General features: G+C 43.0%; 1 protein-coding gene across 11 annotated transcripts in view; it reads left to right on the forward strand.

The window, feature by feature from the left end:
• The window catches only part of NEO1 (neogenin 1), a 156906-nt gene that overhangs the window by 65872 nt on the left and 69726 nt on the right, over positions 1-21308 (forward strand). For all 11 annotated transcript variants that reach the window (XM_060259786.1, XM_060259787.1, XM_060259778.1 and 8 more), the window contains exons 3-5: positions 10032-10307; positions 11023-11176; positions 15694-15830. In XM_060259786.1, the coding sequence (XP_060115769.1) occupies positions 10032-10307; positions 11023-11176; positions 15694-15830 (567 nt within the window). The remainder of the gene's footprint in view (positions 1-10031; positions 10308-11022; positions 11177-15693; positions 15831-21308) is intronic.

A 21308-nucleotide genomic window follows, 5' to 3' on the forward strand; every position in this document is an offset into this window, starting at 1 on the left:
GCTGGTATAGACGTAGAAAGGTTTGTAGTTCCCTGGAATGGAAACGTGCCCACTGTATAGTGTCTAGGCAAGAAATCAGAAGACCTTGAAGCCTGGCCAGGGATGAAAGTGAGGCATGTGCACTCTGAATTACTTATGTAGCTGCTTCCTGGACCTTCTTGACCTTGTCTGCTGGAAGAAAAAAAGAACTGCTGGTTGAACCTATGATGGCTCCCAGATGTTCTAACCTCTGCAATGGTACAAGCGAACTCTTGGCCATGTTCACCAGGAACCCGTAGTCCTGAAGACATTGAAGTGTTGTCTTGGTGTCCAGGATCGATTTGGAAAGAGTGGATGATCATTGAGATAAGGATGAACATGAATGCCAGGGTTTATGAGAATCTTGGAAAAAACCCTGGGGGCCGTTGACATGTGAAAGGGAAGAGCCCTGTACTGGAAATGTCTCTTGCCTACCGTAAATCGTAGAAATCTCCGATGTGCTGGATGAATCGGGATATGTAGGTAGACCTCCGTCAAGTCAGTTGACGTCATGAAATCCCCTGGTTGAAGAGTCTCCGTTATGGCCCTCAGAGTTTCCATGCGGAAGTGACGTAGTTTGACGAATCCGTTTAGGAATTTGAGGTCCAAGATTGATCTCCAGTCCCCGTTCTTTTTGGGAACCACAAACAGGATTGAGTAGACTTCATGACCTCTTTTGCAGTGGGGAACTGGTTCTATGGCACGAATGTCTATAAGATGTTGAATGGCCTGATTGATTATGCCGCGTTTGTGAGGATTCTTAGCCAGAGGGAATTGAATGAATCTCTCAGGTGAAAGTCTGTGAAACTCGATGATGTACCCCTCTGCTACGATGTCTAAGGACCAAGAGTCTGTGTAAAATGCCAAGTTGGGTAGAAGTGAGACAGATGTGCCCCTATTGGAAGCAGTGCGTAGTCAGTCCTATTTGGGTTTGTTGTCACGATCGGTGCGGTCAAACTTGTTGAAGTGTTGCTTGTTGAATCTTGGGCCCGAGGTGCTCTTTCTGAAGTTTTTAGAGGACTCCCAAGTGTTCTTATTTTTGTGCTTGGATCAAAAGCGTGGCAAGGAGTGTTGAGTACAAAAGGACTGATTGCCCCTCTTATCTGTACGCTTGATTCTTCTCAGCATGGCCTTCTTTTTGTCCCATGTTTCGACCAAAATCTTGTCTAGGAATTCACCAAACAGGCGATGCCCATGGAACGGGTAGCCGGAGAGTAGCAACTTGGATAACAGGTCTGCTGGCCAGGCTCTAAGCCAAAGAAGCCTTCTGGCTACAGTATGTGAAGCCATTGCCTTGGAGGCAAAAGTCAAAATGTCTAATGTCGCATCAGCTGAAAACAAAGCTGCCTTGAGTATACGGGTGGCCCCATCTAACATGCAACGATTATTTTCAGGAAACATCTGCATTAAACGACGGACTCAGACGATAGATGCTCTAGACAAGATGGAAGCCGTAGCTGCAGCTCTGGCTATCATGGCGATGGCTTCATAAAGTCTTTTTAAGACTATTTCCACCTTCTTGTCCAGGGCATCACGTATGTTGCCATGACCATCTTCAGATAACAGGCCCGGAGACTGAAGGGCTATGACAGGAGCATCCACTGGAGGTACCTGTAACAACTCTTTAGCATACTGAGGTAAAGCATAAAGTTTTTTAACTAAAGGAGTAAATTGCTTATTTACAGATGGCTTGTCTCATTCTATCCTGAGTTGCCATTCAAAATATTCTGGAAATGGGAAATCCTTTTCCACTAGCACATTAGGTGGAAAAAATGCAGAATTCTCTGTGAATTTTGACTTAAATTTATGTTTTGCCTTCTTGGAATCCTCTTCCTTGCCATGAATTTCTAAGGCAGCTATGGCCTTTGACAATAAGAAATGGTAATCTTCAGGATTAAAAAACCTATTGGATTGTTCTTCAATTTTTACACCTTCAGACTCTTCACCTGAGTCAAACTCACCCTCCTCATGCCCCTCTCTATCAGAGTCTGAGTAGCCAGACTCATCCCCAGACTCCCTAGTTCTCTTGTTGCTGGTAGCAACCTTTCTGGCAGCTTTGGTGGGCCATGAGAGATTAGGGTTCTTAGAAATTAAAGGTGCATGCTGAGAGCCCTGCACACTGAAGCCCAGAGTGGAGTGAAAAACAGCAAATTGACCCTTCATGGTCTGTCTTAGTTCAGACATGAGCCTGGACACCAGACTGATTTCCCCATAGTTGGGTACATTACCCATTACTCAAGTTCTGGTCCCTCCACCAGAAAAGGTTTATTGTAGAGAAGGGGTGGCCAGACTGTGGCTCAGGAGCCACATGTGGCTCTTTCGCACATATTGTGTTGGTCTCAGAAGCCCCCACCACCCTGTTGACTGGCTTGGAGAAGGCATTTCTCTCTTTAAATCACTTCTCCAAGCCAAGCCAGTTGGCCACTTGAAGAATGCTTTTAAAGATAAAGTTACTTTCCACTTCTCCCTCCCCGCCTCCCTCCCACATCTGATGTTTGTGTCTTGTGGCTCTCAATTGTCTCAATTAAGCAAGTTTGGCCACCTCTGTTGTAGCACTTGAGAAGACACAGAAAAGAACAACCAAAATGCTCAGGAGGCTTAGGGCAGCTGCCCTATGAGGATCCATTAAAATGCTTAGGGATGTTTAGCTTATTTAATAAATAAGGCAAGACATAGGAGAGATCTGTAAAATGGCTTAGAAAAGCGTGGACAGGGAGGGATGGTGGCTCAGTGGTAGAGCATCTTCTTGGGAAGCAGAAGGTCCCAGGTTTAATCCCTGGCATCTCCAAAAAAGGGTCCAGGCAAATAGGTGTGAAAAACCTCAGCTTGAGACCCTGGAGAGCCACTGCCAGTCTGAGAAGACAATACTGACTTTGATGGACCAAGGGTCTGATTCAGTATAAGGCAGCTTCATATGTTCATATGTTCAAGGAGAAGCTTTTCTCTCTCTTCTGTAGTACTGGAACTCAGGGCCATCCACTGAAGCTGAAGAGTGGGAGATTCAGGGCAGACAATAGGAAGTACCTTTTCACACAACACACAGTTAAATTGTGGAACGCACTGCCACAGGATGTGGTCAAGGCTGTCAACTTGGAAGGTTTTAAAAGGGGAGTGGACAAATTCATGAAGGATGAGCCAGTCAACTGTTACCAGTCAGGATGGATATCTACTTGCTCTAGTTCAAGAGGCAGTATTGTTGTTGTAAGCTGTCCTGAGCCTGATTGCGGGATAGGGTGGCATATAAATCTGAAAAATAAATTAAATTAAATTAAGTATGCAGGAGGATGCTGTTACAGTCATCCTGTTTGTGGGCTTCCTAGAGGCAGCTGGTCACCCATTGTGTGAACAGAATGCTAGGCTTGGGCCTTTGGTCTGATCCAGCATGGCTCTTCTTATGTTCTGTTAGACTTGTCAGCATGAGGAAACAATGTGAAGTCTGGGTTTTGCTATGCAGTGCTTTATCCCTTTTATCTGCACAGCAGGCTTTGGGCACTTCCAGACAGACTTCGCTGAGTGGGGCAGGAGGACTCTGCCCTCCAGGGTATACAGAGTCTTGGGTTGCCTGAGGTGTGGTGTGTGTGTTAAGTGCTGTCATGTCTGACTTACAGTGACCCTATGAATTAAACTTCTCCAAAATGCCCCATCATTAACTACCATTCTTGGACCATTCTCAGGTCTTGCCTGTGGTATGGAAGGCTAAAGCTATGACTACATATCAGATTTTAAAATTCAGGCCAAGTATGCAGCAAATGGAAAATGGCGGACCCTTGTTTTAAGTTCTCTAGGGAAAATGATTGCTAAGAATATATGCTATGTTTAATTAGAAGAGCAAAGGTATAGAATGCCAGTTTTATCAACTGTGTGAAGGAACATTGTGTAAATTATATTACCCAAACCTTCTTTGGAGAATGGTGTAGAGCCTTCTGGGTAATTTGCTGGAGAATTCTCTGGCCAGCTTTCATAATTTTACTGTTGTGAAGTCAGAAAAAAGAAGATAATGGAGGATGTTCTTTTTAAATTTCTTTCTGCCGTACCTCTGCTGACTGAAAGAAGCAGAAATCACTTTTGGGATTGGTGAATGAACTGCTTGAATTAAAATGCATTTTTCTTGCATCTAATGAAGTGGGAGAATTTATTCTGGAATAACATAAGAGTTCTCAATACAGTACAGATAAATTTCTCTTTAAGATGCCGCAAGACTCTTGCTTTATCCGCTGCAGAAAAAACCAAGGCTGCTACCGCTTCCAAATTTTTGAACAGCACTATTTGTATGGAAATAATTATTTTGCATTTATATAATGCTGTTGACTGTTCAGAGACAGAAACGACTATTGGACCATTGCATTAATTTCTCATGTGGGTAAAGTGATGCTCAGAATCTTACAACAAAGACTGTTACCCCATATGGAATGAGAAATCCCAGATGTTTGAGCTGGATTCAGAAAATGGAAGAGGCACAAGAGATCATAGTGCAGATTTACCTTGATTACCAGAGCATATGAGAGAATATCAGAAGAAAATTGGCTTGTGTGCCATAGATTACATTAGATTTGACTGTGTAGATCATGGAAAGCTATGGTTGGTTTTAAAATAAATGGATTTGCCACAGCATCTGATTGTTCGATGTGCAACTCAGCAACCTCCTTCCTCGTAGGCATGCATTCCTCCACTGGTTCACTAAGTCTTGGTGGAGTTGCTCCTTTAACTGAGCTACCTGCGGGGGAGAGTCAGGTGGGCTTCCTGCTTGCAGCTGTGCCTCCTCCTCCTCCTCCTCTGCTGCTGGGCCAGGCATGGGGAGCAATGGCTCAGGCAATGGCAAGCTGTCAGCCTTGGAAGTGCTGGAGGGGCCAGTTACAGGCTTGGCTGCCAACTTGAGAGGAAGTCCTGCCTGGTCATCATCATCCATGACAGAACTCCCCAAAAGACAAATAAGTGGGGTTCTAGATCAAATCCTCTGTCCACATTGTGAGAAAACAAAAGTAACTGGAAAAGACAATAATGCTTGGAAAAGTTGAAGGAAGTAGGAAAAGAGGAAGACCCAAAATGAGAAGGATTGACTGAATAAAGGAAGGCACGACCTTCAGTTGCAAGACCTGAATAAGGCCATTAATAATAGGACATTTTGGAGGACATTAATTCATAGGATTGCCGTAGGTCAGAAGCAACTTGGTGGCACTTAACACACAACACACATTGACTGTTAAAAGCTCTTCATGTAAAAGCAAAATTACTGGCATCTTGTAAAATAGGTCAGTAGTATTATGCCCATCTTTTGGGTGGGAAATAAGGGGTGGGAGAGCTGAGAGAATAGTTTGCCTGAGGACCCCCAGTGAATTTGACAGAGAAAAAAAGGGAACCCAGAATTTCCTGGTTTGTTGCTTACTATAGTGGCCATACTAGCAGTAGCATACTAGATCCAAAGGGATCTGTTGAGGCTGGGTGAGCGGGCGTCAATAGATGAGGTTCAGTGTGGCCAAGTGCAAAGTAATGCACTTTGGGGCCAAAAATCCCAGCTACAAATACAAGTTGATGGGGTGTGAACTGGCAGAGAGAGATCTTGGGGTCATTGTAGATAAGTCACTGAAAATGTCAAGACAGTGTGCGATTGCAATAAAAAAAGGCCAACGCCATGCTGGGAATTGAAAACAAATCAGCCAGTATCATAATACCCCTGTATAAATCGATGGTACGGTCTCATTTGGAATACTGTGTACAATTCTGTTCACCGCACCTCAAAAAGGATATTATAACATTGGAAAAAGTGCAGAAAAGGGCAACTAGAATGATTAAAGGTTTGGAACACTTTCTCTATGAAGAAAGGTTAAAACGCTTGGGACTCTTTAGCTTGGAGAAACATCGACTGTGGGGTGACATGATCAAGGTTTACAAGATTATGCATGGGATGGAGAAAGTAGAGAAAGAAGTACTTTTCTCCCTTTCTCACAGTACAAGAACTCTTGGGCATTCAATGAAATTGCTCAGCAGTAGGGTTAGAACGGATAAAAGGAAGTACTTCTTCACCCAAAGGGTGATTAACATGGGGAATTCACTGCTACAGGAGGTGGTGGCGGCTACAAGCATAGCCAGCTTCAAGAGGGGTTTGGAAAAAAATATGGAGCAAAGGTCCATCAGTGGCTATTAACCACAGCTTATTATTGGAACTGGGGCAGTGATGCTCTGTATTCTTGGCGCTTGGGGGGGGGGCAAAGTGGAAGGGCTTATAGCCCCATTTGTGAAGCTCCTTTCTTTTTTTGGCCACTGTGTGATGCAGTGTGTTGGACTGGATGGGCCATTGGCCTGATCCAACATGGCTTCTCTTAAGTTCTTATGTACCTATGGGTTTTCCAGAAAATATTGAATTGTAAAATTTTCCAATTCAGTTTAAATAAATAATTAACATATTGTTAGCAAAGTTTAAATACTGTTAGTAAAAGTTTAGTTTATTAGGTATATATCCCACTCTCCCCACCGAAGCAAGCTTAGAGAGGTTTATAGATAATCTAAGATAATAAAAACAATAAGACCAATAAAATAAATACTACAGTTACATTAAAAGTGCTAAGTCCAAGACAGCAAGGTGCAGCCAGCTTCTTCATATCAATTAAACAGTCCTCCAAATAAAATGGAAGGTCCAAGCTTCATAGTGACTCCATTTGGTTCGCTCAAAATGATGATCTCCAATTTAACAGTCGAAGGCTTGGTTGAAGAACTCTTCTTACAAGCCCTGTGGAATTGTACAAAATCCCATAGGGCTCTCACATCCTCAGGGAGCTCGTTTCACCAGCACGGGGCTATGATCAAAAAGTCCCTTGCTCTTGTTGTAACCAGCCTGGCCTTTCTAGGGCCAGGGATTGAGAGGAGTTGTTGAGACCCTGACCGTAGTACTTTCTAGGGCATATGTGGGGAATGGTGGTTCCATAGGTATGCAGGCAAAGAAGGCAAATACACTATGTATAAGCCCTGGGGTTTGTCTATGCTTCTTATTCTACATTTAACTTATCCAGAATGAGTGCTTTGCAACATGAGAGCCTTGAGAGCTATCGATAAACTATAGAATATTTGGGGTGGAAAGTTTTCTGTGGGAAAAATATATTTTCCACCCCACATCACTGTATACTCTTTTGGTTCTTGTCAATTTATGCTTGTTAATTAAAAAAAATCGCTTGTGATACTTAACTGTGGATTATATTTGTGAATTTTGTTGGTGGATTATTTGTCTAACAAATTCTGCAGTACATCAGCTTGTACAGTACTAAAATTGGTGGAAGTTTCACCATTCACTTTTACAGAGTTGTGAAGCTGTCAGTCATTCTTGGGAGTTTGGCGTTTACACGTCCCAGATCCCCCACCCCACTCCACAAACAGCAGTCCCAAATCTGCTCAAGTTCCACATTTGCTGTTTGCCTGAATGCATATACAGTCCCCTGAATGATAACAGCAGAGAACAAAAACAAACAAAAATAATGGCATGGGAGTTTTCAAACAGTGGTGGTTAATGTTTAAACAGGAATGTCATCCAAATGAAATGGGATCTTTGTTTGAAAAGGCAGCAGCTTGGTGTGGGCTGAATGCAGAGCAGAGTGCCACTCTATAAGAGGAAAACTGGTCTAAAATGGGACATTTACATTTGAAGGAAAGAAATCGTGTTTTCCGATGGGAATATACAACAAAGCATGTCTTTTAAAAACGTGCGTCCCCTGTAAGCGAGTGGAGAATTTTTATCACTTTGGGTAGGGCTAGGATTGGCTGTCTGACATTTGTACAGTGTTGTTAATGCAGGTCTGGTTTCAGTCCAGATGTTGATTTTGTCCCCCCCCCTCCCCAATAATTAAACCATGTTGACATTTTGATTGAAGTCTGTCCAGGAATTGGCTGGCAGACCAAGGCCGAGATCTGGCTCTGAAATAAGACCTTGTTTCCTTACCTCATCTCCCTCACCCTCCACCATGGGATAACTAGAACAGAATTATGACATAGGAAACTTGCATAACTGATTTTGTCACTTCCTCTCGACTTTAATAGGAAGTGTGGCACTTCCCTATTAATTCATATCTGGCATGGAAAAGAACTCCACATGCTCCTTTAGTGCATTGTTTCTTCAACTTTGAACCACTTGCCCTCTCCTCCAGTTCTGAATTTACTCAGCCTTGTGACTCCCATTCTCATACCTGTAATCCATTCTACTGGCCCATATGTGGGGATTCTCAAGCCCAGTTGTGTGTTGTTCTTAGGCTGCAGTACCTGTTCAATACTGGTACTGGAAGAGGAGTGAAAAAGAGAGCTTCCTTTGTTTCACATCAGGCTGGGGTGATGGAGCAGTAAAGATGCAATCATCTACACATGACCAGTATGGATCAGTGAAAGTCTCCTGCCAGGAAACACTGGACCCACCCATCTCTTGGCCGATGGGCACAGGGAGGTTCCAGCTTCCTCAGGATATTATCTTTCCCTGGAACTTTGTGCTTGCCCATCCTGTGTCATGGACTCACAAAGGGGGGGCCTACCTCACAGCTTTGGGAACCACTGTTTTTTGTGTCAAAATCTTGTTTACATAAAAGCATATTTGGATATACCTTTAAAGAATGGAAATAGCATGCATTCTTCCCATTAGGGAGTCATGTGGTATAGTGCTGAGAATGTTGGACTAGAACCAGGGAGGTCATAGTTCAAATTCCCATGCAGCCATGGTGCTCCTTGCCTGATCTAGGGTCAGCCTTTCAGTCTCAGGGCTAAAAAGGGCTGGGGGAGACAACTTGGGCTTTCCTGAGGTTCTTGGAGAAGTGCAAGATAATAATTAAATCGAAACAAAAGCACAGCCTACATTCTTACAATTGAGACTTGTTTGGAGGGATAGACAGTTGAGATGATTTGATTTAAGATCCATACCTGCTGTGTCTGTTAATGGTTCACTGTATATCTACTATCAATAGCCTCCTCAGACTAGAATAAAAAACTGACCTTCTATTGACTATGCAGAGTTAACATGGCAGCAACAAGGCATTCTCCAGCATCACTGATGTGGAGCAGTCCTTGGTGGTAGAAAGTGCTCTCAAGTTAAAGCTGACTGATAGCGGCCCTGTAGGATTTTCAAGGCAAGAGACATTCAGAGGTGGTTTGCCATTGCCTGCCTTTGCATAGCAACCTTGGACTTCCTCAGTGGTCCCCCCTCCAGGTACTGTTCCAGGGCAGGGCAGTCCTTACTCATGAGAAATGGGAGAAACGGTAGAGTGTGAGTATAAATGGGCAGTCTTCGCAGCGGAGGACGGTAAGCAATGGAATGCCGCAGGGCTCAGTACTGGGTCCCATGCTCTTTAACTTGTTCATAAATGATTTGGAGTTGAGAATTAGCAGTGAAGTGGCCAAGTTTGCAGATGACACTAAATTGTTCAGGGTGGTAAGAACCAGAGAGGATTGTGAGGAACTCCAAAGGGATCTGAGGTTTACAAGATAATGCATGGGATGGAGAAGGTAGAGAAAGAAGTACTTTTCTCCCTTTCTCACAATACAAGAACTCGTGGGCATTCAATGAAATTGCTGAGCAGATAAAAGGAGGTACTTCTTCACCCAAAGGGTGATTAACATGTGGAATTCACTGCCACAGGAGGTGGCAGCTACAAGCATAGCCAGCTTCAAGAGGGGGTTAGATAAAAATATGGAGCAGAGGTCCATCAGTGGCTATTAGCCACATTGTGTGCGTTTTGGCCAATGTGTGACACAGAGTGTTGGACTGGATGGGCCATTGGCCTCATCCAACATGGCTTCTGTAATGTTCTTATGTTCTTAAAAGCAGTATATAATATTATTTTATACAAATTAAATAATTAAACCATGCATCATTGTAGAATCTATTCAAAAGGCACTTGGAAGATGGATTCATGTGCTGGTCTATTATTATGTGTCGTGGACTTATGACTGCCAGCATCCTGCTGCATTGTCAGCATGCATGCAGTGTAGAGGAAGAAGAAACAAGGAGGTGCATAAACTAATATTTATTCTTTTTTGGTTCTGTTCAGGTCTTCCAAGATTCACCAGTCAGCCAGAGTCAGCCTCTGTCTCCAGAGGAAACAGCGTAGTGCTTAACTGTGAAGTCAATGCTGATCTCGCACCCTTTGTGCGGTGGGAGCTAGATCACGAGCCGCTCTTTCTAGACGACCGCATATTCCAGTTGTCAAGTGGAGCTCTGATAATTAGCAACGCTACAGATGAGGATGGTGGCACATATAGCTGCGTGATAGAAATTGGTGGCCCTCCCAAATACAGCGATGAAGCAGAGGTTAAAGTTCTCCCAGGTACAAAAATCTTTTCAAGATTTTTTTCCCCTTCCTCTGCTCTATGAGCATTCTCCCTTATCAAATCACTAGTGAGATGCTTGGTCTAGTGACCATCTGTCTGTCTGCCTGTCTATCATCTGTCTTTCTATTGATGGGCTCTTCCAGCTTACAGTTTAAAATGGCTGAATTTAAAATGGAATGCCATGCTATAGTCTTTTGTGAGTAGACTCAATAAAAGCTGGTTTTTAAGTGCTTGGTTTCTTCATATCCCAGGCTACAAACTAAGGAACAAAAATCCTGGAGTTGTGACAGAATTTTCTTATAGTCTGTGTTTTTGCAATAGATCTGTGCTTGTAGCCATCTTAGTGGGTTAGCCCTGAGGCCAGTGCTTGTGACCATTCCAAGTGCTATTGTTCCATGTAGTTACTAATTGGTGGTTGCCACATTTTTTTCCTTTTTCATCCAGGCAGAACTTTCTCATATAAGCTACTTTGGCTATTTCTTGGCAATGTCTTAGCAGTAAAGCATTCTGTTGTAAATGTAGAAGGGAGTAGGGAACAGCCCATTATAGACTAAGGCATTCTTTGGAAGAAATGGACTTGGCAAGTGAGACAAATTGTAAACGGGGAAACCATCTGGGACTCTGTCTTTTGTGTGTTGTATTGAGAGTTAGTGTTTCAGTGATGCTTTTATTATAATAACCATTTTTGTTTTCTGATTCCAATATCTGCAGAATCAGAAGCTCCCTCCAGTCTGGTGTTCCTGAGGCAACCTTCCTCACAGACCAGAGTAGTTGGGCAGAGCGCAGTTTTGCCATGTGTCGCTGCTGGCATTCCCATTCCTGTGATCAGATGGACAAGAAATGAAGAAGAGCTTGCTACAGAAGGGTACGTAACAGCTCTGTCCTTACCACCGTGACACCTTTTCCCATCCTGCCATAACCCCCTTGGTCCCTATGCCCACTTTCTCTTGAGGTCACAGGAAGCTGCTGCAGAGATTCTAGGGTGGAGTGAGTAACCAGAGAAGGGGGTGGCCCTCTGACTCTTCATGAACTGACTGGGAGAGGGACCCGCCAGCAAAGGATGGAAGGAAGGGGGTGGCCAGCAATACGCCCTCTAAGCTGTGGGATATTGTGAGCAAAAATTCTACTTTGTGAGCTACTGGCATTACAGTTGTGAGCTACTACATAAATTAGTTTGCTCTGGAGTTATTTTTCCTGAGCTAGAAAAAAATGTGTGAGCTGGAGGCTAAAACACTGTGAGCTAGCTCACACTAACTCAGCTTAGAGGGAACATTGGTGGCCAGTCTCCTTGCTTTTGGTGGACTACCCTGCCTGCCCACTGCATGTTACTGCATTCTGCATTTGTAAAACATGCAAAAGTTATCATGTTTTTATAGTTAGATTTTTTTTGTAGCAGGAACTTCTTTGCATATTAGGCCACACACTTCTGATGTAGCCAGTCCTCCTGAAGCTTACAGTAGGCCCTGTACTAAGAACCTTGTAAGCTCTTGGAGGATTGACTACATCAGGGGTACGTGCCCTAAAATGCAAAGGAGTTCCAGCTACAAAAAAAGCTCTGGTTACATTTTCCTCCCCATGCTGTGTATTGCTTTGCCTATTTCCATCCCACTTAGGAAGCCTCTAAGATCACAAAGGATATGTGTTGTGTGAGTGGGAGGAAAAATATAGTTGCTTATTAAATGACTAGGTGAACATATTCATCTTCCTGTAGTGATGATTCTGTATTACACGGCTGGTAGCGAGACTTATTTATTATTATTATTATTATTTTTAAAAATTATTAGCTGCCTTTTTTCCTATGGAACTCAAGGTTTCTTATGATAGTAAACTACATAAAAACATAAAACTAAAATTTAAAATCACAGTTTAGGACTGCTTTAATTAAATTCAGTCCTAAATAAAGCAGTTTTCAGTTGTCTCCTAAATTGAAACTGGGGGGGCCAGGCACACCTCCTTAAGGAGGTTGCTCCATAATTGTGGGACTGCCACTGAAAAGGCCCTTTTTTTGTGTACTCATCAAATGAGCATTTCTGATAGATGCAGACCTAAATAAAGCTGTTTTCAGTTGCCTCTGAAAGACCAAAAGTGAGGAGGCCAGGGGCATCTCCCTGGAGAAGCTGTTCCACAATTGGAAGGGTGGGGTTGCCACTGAAAAGGCCCTCTCTTGTGTACTCACCAAATGAGCTTCTTTGATTGATGGCACGGTCAGGGGTCTTCTCCCTTTGATGTTACTTCCTCAGCAGGAACATTAAGGAAAAGATGATCCTTCAGGTTCCCATGTCCCAAGATACATAGTGCTGTAAAGGTCAAAAACAACACCTTAAATTGGGCTCCGGAGCAGATTGGTAGCCAGCTTAATTGCTGTAATATCCAGGAACACATTCTTCAATAAGAAAGCAATTACACTAACTTGTCTGTATTGCTATATCTCCTTAAATCTCTAAATAAGATCTGGGGGAAATGCTTTAAAAGCAGGCTTGTTTTAAGAAATGGCTGCTTTTCCATTCCTCCCTGGTCACTGGCCTGGACAACTCCTTAGGCCTTTCTCTTTATGAATTTTTGTGTCCTCCCTTAAGCAGAAGCAGAAAATTTCAGCGATGCAGTATTTGGGAGCCTGCTCTCTTTTGGGTGTCAACCCCCACCCACTCAGCTCATGCTTTCATTCAGTAGGGTTCAGGTGGTGCAAGACTGGGATCTGAGTTTAGTCCCGTGAGGCAGTGCTTGAAACAGCTGTATCATCTACCGCCAGTCCTGAATGAGAGAGACTGGAGACAATGGTAGCAGGCCACATTCAGATGTCACGACAAACAGTTTGCGATGGGCACTGCAAGAGCTTGTGCTGGATCTCCCTTCACTAACATGCTGTATTATGGTCAGGGCCGGCCCTAGGCTGTCTGGCACCCTAGGCAAGGCTAACTTCTGGCACCCCCTGCCCCGCATTGATAATGTCACCAAGTCACATGGGGAGCACCCAGTGCGGTGCTCCAAAAGGCTAGCACCCTAGGTAATTGCCTAATTTGTCTAGTGGCAGGGCCAGCCCTGGTCATGGTGTGGAAAGCCTTGAATAACACTCCCATCTTCCATGACACATGACTCCTGCTTGAGCAACTTGGTAGTTTGTTTTCCATCCCCCAGGCTAAATCCCAGCTTAATCCCAGTTCAAAATCCTGATTAGTGGGGAGGGAACAAACTCCAGTTTACCCAAATACCCTCGCAGTTCAGAACTTGATTCAAGGCTTCCAAAACCAGGCAGCGCTGTGGGAAGGAGAACAGGGGAGTGCAAGAATGTGACAATTAGCTTCATTCATGCCCATCAGGAGTACTCAGAAGTCTGTTTTGTGTCCTCAGTAAGACAGTACAATATGATGCTAAGAAACAGATGAAGGCTCAGCTTAGTCCTCTTAGAGAGCAGCTCACCCGACTAGCATCTTGTGCAGGGGACCTAGAGAAGGTTTTTCTGATTGCTGCTTTAACATTGAAAGAGTAGATTAAAACTCTAGAGCAGAAGAGCTACATTCTAAAACCTTGCTTCCCCATTTTGTGGAACAAGAGCACCCTGCACAACCACACAGGGAGTTGCTTTAAACTCTGTTTATAGTGAGAAAATATGGAATGCTGGGGTTTGGAAGGCTCCCAGGCTGTCTTCAAATAAGCAGTTTTTAAAAAATGCTGGGAGTTCTTTATTATGCAAAAGTTAACAACAAATGCAGGCAGCACCATGACTAGCAGGGCAAACAGTCTTTGGCTATTACTGAGTTGTTTTTCATAATTTTTTTGGGGGGGGAAACTCTTGCATATAAACAATTGACCACTAATGTTCCCTCTAACCTGCAGAGTCTTGTGAGCAAAAATTCTACTTTGTGAGCTACTGGCATTAAAGTTGTGAGCTACTGCAGAAATTAGTATGCCCTGGGGTCATCTAACTCAGCTTAGAGGGAACACTGCTGACCACCTGAGGTTTTTTGTGCATTGGTGGATATCTGTGTTTAAGTCTCAGTTGAATTTGCTTGGCCAGTTGCACTGGTAGATGTTACATGTTCGGCCTTGATTGCTTTGAAGTGTTTTGTGGTTGTTGTGGTTGAGGTTATTTCCTTCATTATTGATTATCCTTGTTTTCTTTTGTTAGTATATCTGTATAAATTAGAAACAAACTAAGACTCTGACATCTGATTTTGGTGCATATGAACAACAGAAAATAAATGCTTGCTTTCTGGTGATGGTTGATGATTGATTGATTTCTGTAGTTGAAACTCTCCTGTTCAGGATACGGTTGGCTGCACAAGCTCTGTAAATTTTTTTAAGGGGGGGGAGGGCTAAGGTTGCCAGAAGAGCATATAAGTGTTCATTAGTCACATCCTAGCTCTACCTGACTGCAGATGTTCAGTTCAAGGAGCCATCTTGCACCAGTTATCTGGGTGTCTTCTGACTTCCATCCAGTGGACCGACAATCTGACAAGTTTCCAGCTAAGCTCAGAACCATCTCCTTCTTGACAGTAATATCCTTTCCTTCCCCAGTTGCTTCCAGGGATCGATAATACAACCAAGAGCAGCTAGCTTCCAAGTCAGTTTCCCCATTGTTTGGACTAATATCTGTCAGGGTCCTTAATCCTTGGATTTCAGGCATGATTGGCCAAAGGATTCTGAACTATAACTCCTTCCTCAATGGTATTTTCTTTCAAATAAGGCTTTTAAAGGAGGGCTTTTTCATATGGAGAGTATGTACATGTGTGTGTATGAGAGGGAGGGAGATTATCCACTGGAGAGAGATGGTGTCTGAGGTTGTTGATGCCTTGATCTGTGTGGGAAACCTTATGGGTTTGTGATGTTGGAGTAAGTTGACAGTTAAGATTTAAAGGTTCAAGTTAATATTTTTCTTTCCATTTTAATTTCTATGTCTAATTATGTTGTACGCTGCCCTAAGCCCTCTGGGGGAGAGTGGTTTATAAATTTAATAAATAATAATAAAGCTGAGTTTGACAAACTTCAGTCTGTGCAAAACCAGAGTAGTGGTTAGAAATATTTACCTTTTTGTATTAAACATCAATCTTTTTTCTTTTCATCATCTTGGTATCCCTTTTTAAAAAAACATTCTTCTGGTTCATTGATTTTATCTGAAAAATTCTGCAAGTTCAGTATCATCCCCAAGACTTGGCATGATTTGCTATACTGAAGTAGCTAATTCAGGGAGATTAGGAAGACCAGTTTTAACCAGAACTGGTTAAAAACAGAAATTGGTTTTGAGAGTGGTGATGGTGCGTGTCTTAAAAGATGGAAGTGTGTTTCCAGAATCTTCAGAAACTTTATGGATTTTTGTGTCCTTCTTATACTTTTTTATCAGAACACTCTACACTTTAAACATCAATCTGTCCTATTTTTCCACAGCTCTCAAAAGTATTTATTGCTGGCGGGGGGAACTCTGAAGATCAGTGAAGTCACAGAAGATGATGCTGGAGTGTATACCTGCATTGCAGATAATGGGAATGAAACAACTGAAGCTCAGGCAGATCTTACAGTACAGGGTATGTAAAGAAATCTTAAAATATTAATGTACAGAAAGGCCTATTAAATACTCAAGTCCACAAAACTCCAGAGGGTGGAATTCTTGGAAATGGGAAGAGAAAGAACTATTTTTTGTGATGCTGTCACTCGGAATTTGCATTAGTAGATTCCCAAAGTCACCCAACCATTTGCAAACCTTGATTGGGGCTAGCAGTCCCCTGGGACTGCTGCCTGGAGCTCAGTTCTGGAAATTTGCCTCCTCCTTGCAAATATGCCTCCTCCTGCTGTGAAACACCTCCATTTTCCGTGCCTTCTTCTTGCTCCCATAACCATTCCCAGCCGGGCCACTAGCAAAATGGCAGCATTAGCCATGTGAGGAAGAGTATATATATGAAAGAGAGGCTGGTAGACACCAGCCATGCCACCTGCCACTGTTCACGTGTTCATGGGATGAGATCAATATATCTGGCCTTGGCCCTTTGTAGTGTAGAGGGATCATGTATATGAACTCCTTCCCCACTTGATCCTTTCAGAGTAACAGGTAATGCACTTCATTAAAAGCTTTGTAAGGGATGCTAAATATTGTATTTTATTAGTAAAACTATCCTAATGATCATGGGGTATGTATAGAGGGAAGACCCACATATTCCTGGTTATGCACTTTGCACACACCTTTGTTGGTAGCTAGACCACCAAAAGCAATGGTGGTAAGCAGGCTTTGTCTAATGTACAGAGCTTTTGGATGGGGGGAGATTTCTGTAGGAAATTTTGGTGTGGGGGCGTAACGTAGCTCCTAAATGTAAGGGTTTGCCAGTTAATCCAAACGAGACCCGTTCTCATAATAAAATGGTAAAAGGTTTATTGGAATCAAATATAGAGCATGGCCTTGTGCTGTAGCCAGCTAAAGCCAGGAATGACAAAAGCAATATGGTTACTTAGAATTATAGTCAACAAAGCAAGCGTAAAGAATCTCCACCCAACCAACCACTGGTTCCCACGGAAGCTGGTACCTAGGATATTTAGAGTGTCAAGGTCAACAACTAAGTCTTACTGCTCCATTGCCAGAGTAACGTGATAACCAAGCTAACCATATCTGGAATACAATCAACTACAAAGCATTCTTTCTCTCCATACCTCCTGCACATGTCTTAACAGTTAGATATGTTTCTTCAAGCAGTTACAAGAAGTTACAAAGTTCAGAGCAAGCAGTACCACCAGTTCATGTCCATTGCAAAACATGGCAGACTCATCCTGACATAGACCTGATTTCCCTCTTCAGTGGCTTTTTCAGTATTAAAACATGAATCTCCCATGTAATAAGTAGTTTGGTGCTCAGATACTGGGGCTCCCGCTCCTTAGAAGGATAAATTATTAATGAAATGTAGAGGTTTTTAGAAAAAGATTTTTAAGTGACTCAGTAAAAAGGTACTTACTCAGTGAAGAATGTGCTTATTTGTAAGGGCAGAATTAAACATTCTGTTCAGATCTTCTTCGTGGTCTCTGTGCAGCCACGCAGTGGGTACCGTACGCGCCCGTGTGGTGCCTCTGTTCGGGAAATTTCTAGAGCTAGAGAAGTGCATTCTCAGTGGACTCTCCCTCAGCTGGGGGAGTTGGGGATACTGCTTTTTGGAAGAGGGTGGGAAGATCTGGGGAGAGGGACTTATTTTCTCCCATATCATTAGCCGACGGGGGACAAAAAGATGCCTGAGTCTCAGTGGGGGAAACGTATGCGTACCTGTATTTGTTCCCTAGAGTGGAAGAAGAGGCTTGGGGTCATGTTTTTTTCAGGGGAGGAAGGGGGAGCAAGCCATAAAGGTTAAGTAACTTCTTTCTTTTGTATGATTTCCCCTCTTCAAAAAGTAGTCCCAGCATCTGCATTTGGTAGAAAAAAAGAGAAGACTCTTATGGTGGAAGACTAGTATGGTGGAACTAAATGTAATATCCTGAACCAGGCAATCTGAATCTATTGATATGCTTCAATATGCTGGAATTTAGGGATTATGAACAAAATCAAGAGACCTTCTTCCCAGATAAGCCACAGGCATTAAGTCTGCCTTTAAATATACCTTGTAATGTCCCTAGTTAAATTCAAATGGCAATTCACAACCATGAGTTAGTGCTGGTAACAGAAATGTGAAGACTCGATTGCCTTTTCCCCCCCACTAGGTGAACTAAAATACATGACTATTGTGCAGTGTGTATACAGATGCTTGCTACCTGTATGTATTGCATTTCTCTTCCATGTTTGATAGTCATATGACAGGAAAATGGGGGGGGGGGGGAGTAAAGTTATTTCACTATTCTGTGAAAGAAATGATCAGATTTCCCTTGCGTAAATGATGAGAAAGTGGTATTGAAAGAAGCGATTGAGGGAAACGGGGAACAATGCCTGTCTGGTTCATTTTATCAGCTTAACTCAGGAAGTAACAGAGAGGCAGACAGATGCTGACAAGGTTATAAGATCACATTTCATCTGGGAATTTTTTTTTTCCGTTTGTCACTGAAATTTGGCTCCCTGGAGATCCCTGCAAACACTGTGACATCAACTACGTTGCTTTTATGTTTCCTGGACTATCGGTTTCACATTGAGCTGAATGTTGCTGCTTGATATAACCTCTGGTGCCTGTTGTTTTGTTTTTTTTTTTAAAGAAAGGCATAGCATTAGGTATGCAATGCCAATTATCTCAGAAATTGAATGGAAGGGTTACTTTCTAAATGTCAGTTGCACAGATATGTAGGAGAGAGTAGAAACTTAAGGGCAGAGAGCTGAAATTTCACTACATTTTAAAGCCGTGAAAAAAGACAATCTGATAACAAGGAGTTCAGACTTGTCTAGCATTTGTTTCTGTGAGCTCCGCTTCACTGCTCCTCATCTATGTCTGGTCACTGTGGGAGTATGAAGGCAGTTGAACTCTGGTTACATAAAAAGCATGGGTTGGGATACAGCTGAGCACTACCAGTGTATGAATTGTTTTATACAAGTGGGTGCTTTATAATAATGGAAAGCACAGAAGGTCCTGCATGAAGACATGCATTCTGGGAGACTTGACACATGAACAAAAGGGGAAATTGAAGGGTACTGGGACAACCAGGGTTGCCAAATCTCCTCTGGCAGGGGATGGGGAGTTGGAGGTTTGCCAGATCCAGGTTGGCAACTCCTGGAGATTTGGGGGTTGAAGCCTGGGGAGGACAGGGGGTTGCAATGCCACCCTCCCAAGCATCCATTTCTCCTGGGGAACTATCTTTGTAGTGCGGAGAAGAGCTATAATTCTGGAGGATTGCCAGGTCTCACTTGGAGACTGGCATCTATACTGGAGACTGGCCTAAAATTGGGTGGGATTTGAGCTCTGGCTAGGGTTGCCATGTTTCCCCCTGGCCAACCAGCATGGGATGAGGTGGGCAGTAGGATTGCCAGATCCAGGTTGGGAAACTCCTGGAGATTTGAGGTTGGAGCCTGGGAAAGTCAAGGATTTGTGGGGTACAATGCCACAGACTCCACCTTCCCCAAGCATCCATTTTCTCCAAGGGAACTGATCTCTGTAGTGTGGAGATGCTCTGTAATTCTAGAGGATCCTCACATCCCACCTGGAAGCTGGCAACCCTAATTTTGAGAATGATTTCTTATGTATTTATTTACAAAATCATCCTGGCTTTCCATGTCAGCTCAGTTGCTTCAGTGAATAGCCAAAGCTGTGGCTTGAATCCAGTGCAGAGATATGCATGAAGTAAGAGAATGTTTTTTTTTTAAAGAGTCATGGCAAAAGCAGAAGGCAGAGTTCTTGACTGTATGTACAGGTGTCTGTCCTTGCACACATCTGCCCTATATCTTTTTAGTGGAGAAAGTGTGTAGTGGGGGAATTAGTTAAAAGTCACTCTTATTGCTATTGTGACTGCTTAAAGAGTAATTTCTTGGGAGAGGTAGAAAATGCAAGCTTAGATGCTTGTGCATGTGTCAGGGATTCCATGGAGGGAGTTTTGGGTTTCCAGAAGATGACAAAAATATAAGTATACTATCAGAAAAGAATGGCCTTCCCCCGACACTGCCTGAAGTGGCTACAGACAGCTTTCCCCTTCTTTTTGGTCACCTTTCCTGTTCTTTGTTTTAAACTCACATAGTAGAGAGGTAGTAAAATGGGCAATGTTTCCTTATTTACCAGCTTTTCAAGAACTTAATACTTTTAAAATTTATCTTCTTTCATTTAGCTAGCTTTCTTTAAAAGGGGGTGGGAGTGGGTCAGTTGCAGCCATTTCAGAAAATAATATTTAATTTTACAAAATACCATTGAGAAACTTAATACCGAGTTATCAATGACATATGTCATTTTGCAAAATGGTTTCTTTTGTAATGGCTGTGGAGAAATCCTAAGGGACAAAAATATGGATAAATTAGCCACTGATATGGGTCTAAAATATCTTCATTGTAGATACTGATACTGAGTTAATGGATTTGCAGTCACTCACTTCTGCTGCATTTCAACTAAGACTTCTTAAAAATTGAGGCTTTATACATTAATGAAGCCTTATACCAGCTGCTGCTTCATGAGAGAGGCAGCCATTCAGTTGCAGAATTATTTTTTGGAACAGGACACTTAATTAATGGTGGCAGTGTGTGTGGTTTTCCCCTGCCTAGTAGTCCAAGACTTGGAGAGCAATTGTGAGCATGTCTGCTACTCAGAATCCTACCCAGATCTGCCCATCTGAGCATACTCCCTGGAAAGTGTTATTAGGATGACACTGTTAGGGACATACTGCTTTACAGGAGATAGCTCTGAAGGATTGCTCTTCTAGTTGTCCATAAGCGCTGCCCCCAAATCATACATATGACTTCACTGTTATCCATTTCATCAAACATTTGACTGAAACCATTTAGGGCCCAGGTTTACTGGTTCTGGGTTGAGAAATACCTGGAGATGGAGGAGGGGGAGCATGATGAGGTCAGGGAATGGTGAGGGGAGGGACTTCACCTTCCAAAGTGACCATTTTTACCAGAGGAACTGATCTCTGTCACCTGGAGATCAGTTGCAATCCCAGGAGATCTCCAGCTACCACCTGGAGGATGACAACCCTGCAAGGACCATACTTTATGCTTTTTCTGTCTGGTGCAAACACCTCTTCCCCTTGTTTTTTATATTTACTGGGGTATAAAGGACAGTAATCTTGAGGAGATGTAGGATTGCTTTGCTTCTTTCTTTACTTCATTTATACTTTCCTCCCCAATGGGGACTCAAAGCATTCTCCAGTCCTCTATTTTACCCTCACAACAGCAACCCTGTGAAGTAGGTTAGGCTGAATGCATGTGATTGGCCCAAGGTCACCCAGTAAGCTTCCAAGGCACTTTGGGGATTTGAACCTGGGTCTCACAGATCCTAGCCCAATAGACTAACTCCTTCCTTCCTTCCTTCCTTCCTTCCTTCCTTCCTTCCTTCCTTCCTTCCTTCCTTCCTTCCTTCCTTCCTTCCTTCCTTCCTTCCTTCCTTCCTTCCTTCCTTCCTTCCTTC

Source organism: Heteronotia binoei, chromosome 19 (genome assembly GCF_032191835.1).
Source record: "Heteronotia binoei isolate CCM8104 ecotype False Entrance Well chromosome 19, APGP_CSIRO_Hbin_v1, whole genome shotgun sequence".
Taxonomy (NCBI): domain Eukaryota; kingdom Metazoa; phylum Chordata; class Lepidosauria; order Squamata; family Gekkonidae; genus Heteronotia; species Heteronotia binoei.